The sequence below is a fragment of the Chaetura pelagica genome, unplaced genomic scaffold (assembly GCF_000747805.2).
Source record: "Chaetura pelagica isolate M959 unplaced genomic scaffold, ChaPel_1.0 scaffold273, whole genome shotgun sequence".
NCBI lineage: Eukaryota > Metazoa > Chordata > Aves > Apodiformes > Apodidae > Chaetura > Chaetura pelagica.
The window spans coordinates 1000393-1001119 of record NW_009952828.1 but is presented as its reverse complement, the minus strand read 5'-3'; the positions used below and the strand labels follow the sequence as shown (position 1 = coordinate 1001119).

The 727-nt window shown below is 66.9% G+C and overlaps 1 protein-coding gene across 1 annotated transcript in view; it reads left to right on the top strand.

Moving 5' to 3' along the window:
- The window catches only part of SERINC2 (serine incorporator 2), a 4219-nt gene that overhangs the window by 3036 nt on the left and 456 nt on the right, over positions 1 to 727 (top strand). Inside the window, exon 8 of the mRNA XM_009995149.1 lies at positions 180 to 389. Coding sequence (XP_009993451.1) covers positions 180 to 389 — 210 coding nt within the window. The remainder of the gene's footprint in view (positions 1 to 179; positions 390 to 727) is intronic.

Here is a 727-nt window from a genome sequence, read left to right as displayed (position 1 = left end):
TGGTGGCCAGTTGTCCTTCACCCCTGTTCCCCCGGCCCAGAGCCCTGAAGAGGCCTCATGGGTCCAGTTTGTGGTGTTTCTACACAAGCTCCATCCCCCGAGCTGCCCTCCTGGCCCCGAGGGGAGCAGGTCTGGGGGAGGGGGCTGGTCTGAGGGAGCTCCCACCCCTGTGCCCGCAGCCTGCGCTCCTCGGACCACCCGCAGGTGAACAAGCTGATGCTGACGGAGGAGGAGGGCGCGGGGGCCCGTGGGGAGGAGGCCCCCCCGGGAGGGGCTCACCGCGCCTACGACAATGAGCAGGACGGCGTCTCCTACAGCTACAGCTTCTTCCACCTCTGCCTCCTCCTCGCCGCCCTCTACATCATGATGACCCTCACCAACTGGTACAGGTGGGTCGAGCTCCCCCCTCCTGGTCGTCCCCCCTTGCTCCTGCGCCGGGCGAAGCTTTTTGCTGGGGTGCATCCCCACTTAACGGGCGCCCTCGTTAGCGTTAATGATTGTGAGGTGGCACAGGGCAGCTAACGGGCTGTGCCCTGCCTTGCCAGCCCCTTGGCTGCAGCATCCCCAGCTGCATCCTGGGGTCTCTTGCAACGTGGGGGGAGCAGGGATGCAGCCCCGGTGGTGCTGTCAGTGGCAGTGGTGTGATTGCACCCCTGGGGGAGCTGCCCAGGAGCTGGGGGAGCTGCCCGGGAGCTGGGGGAGCTGTGGGAGCTGCACAGGAGCTGCA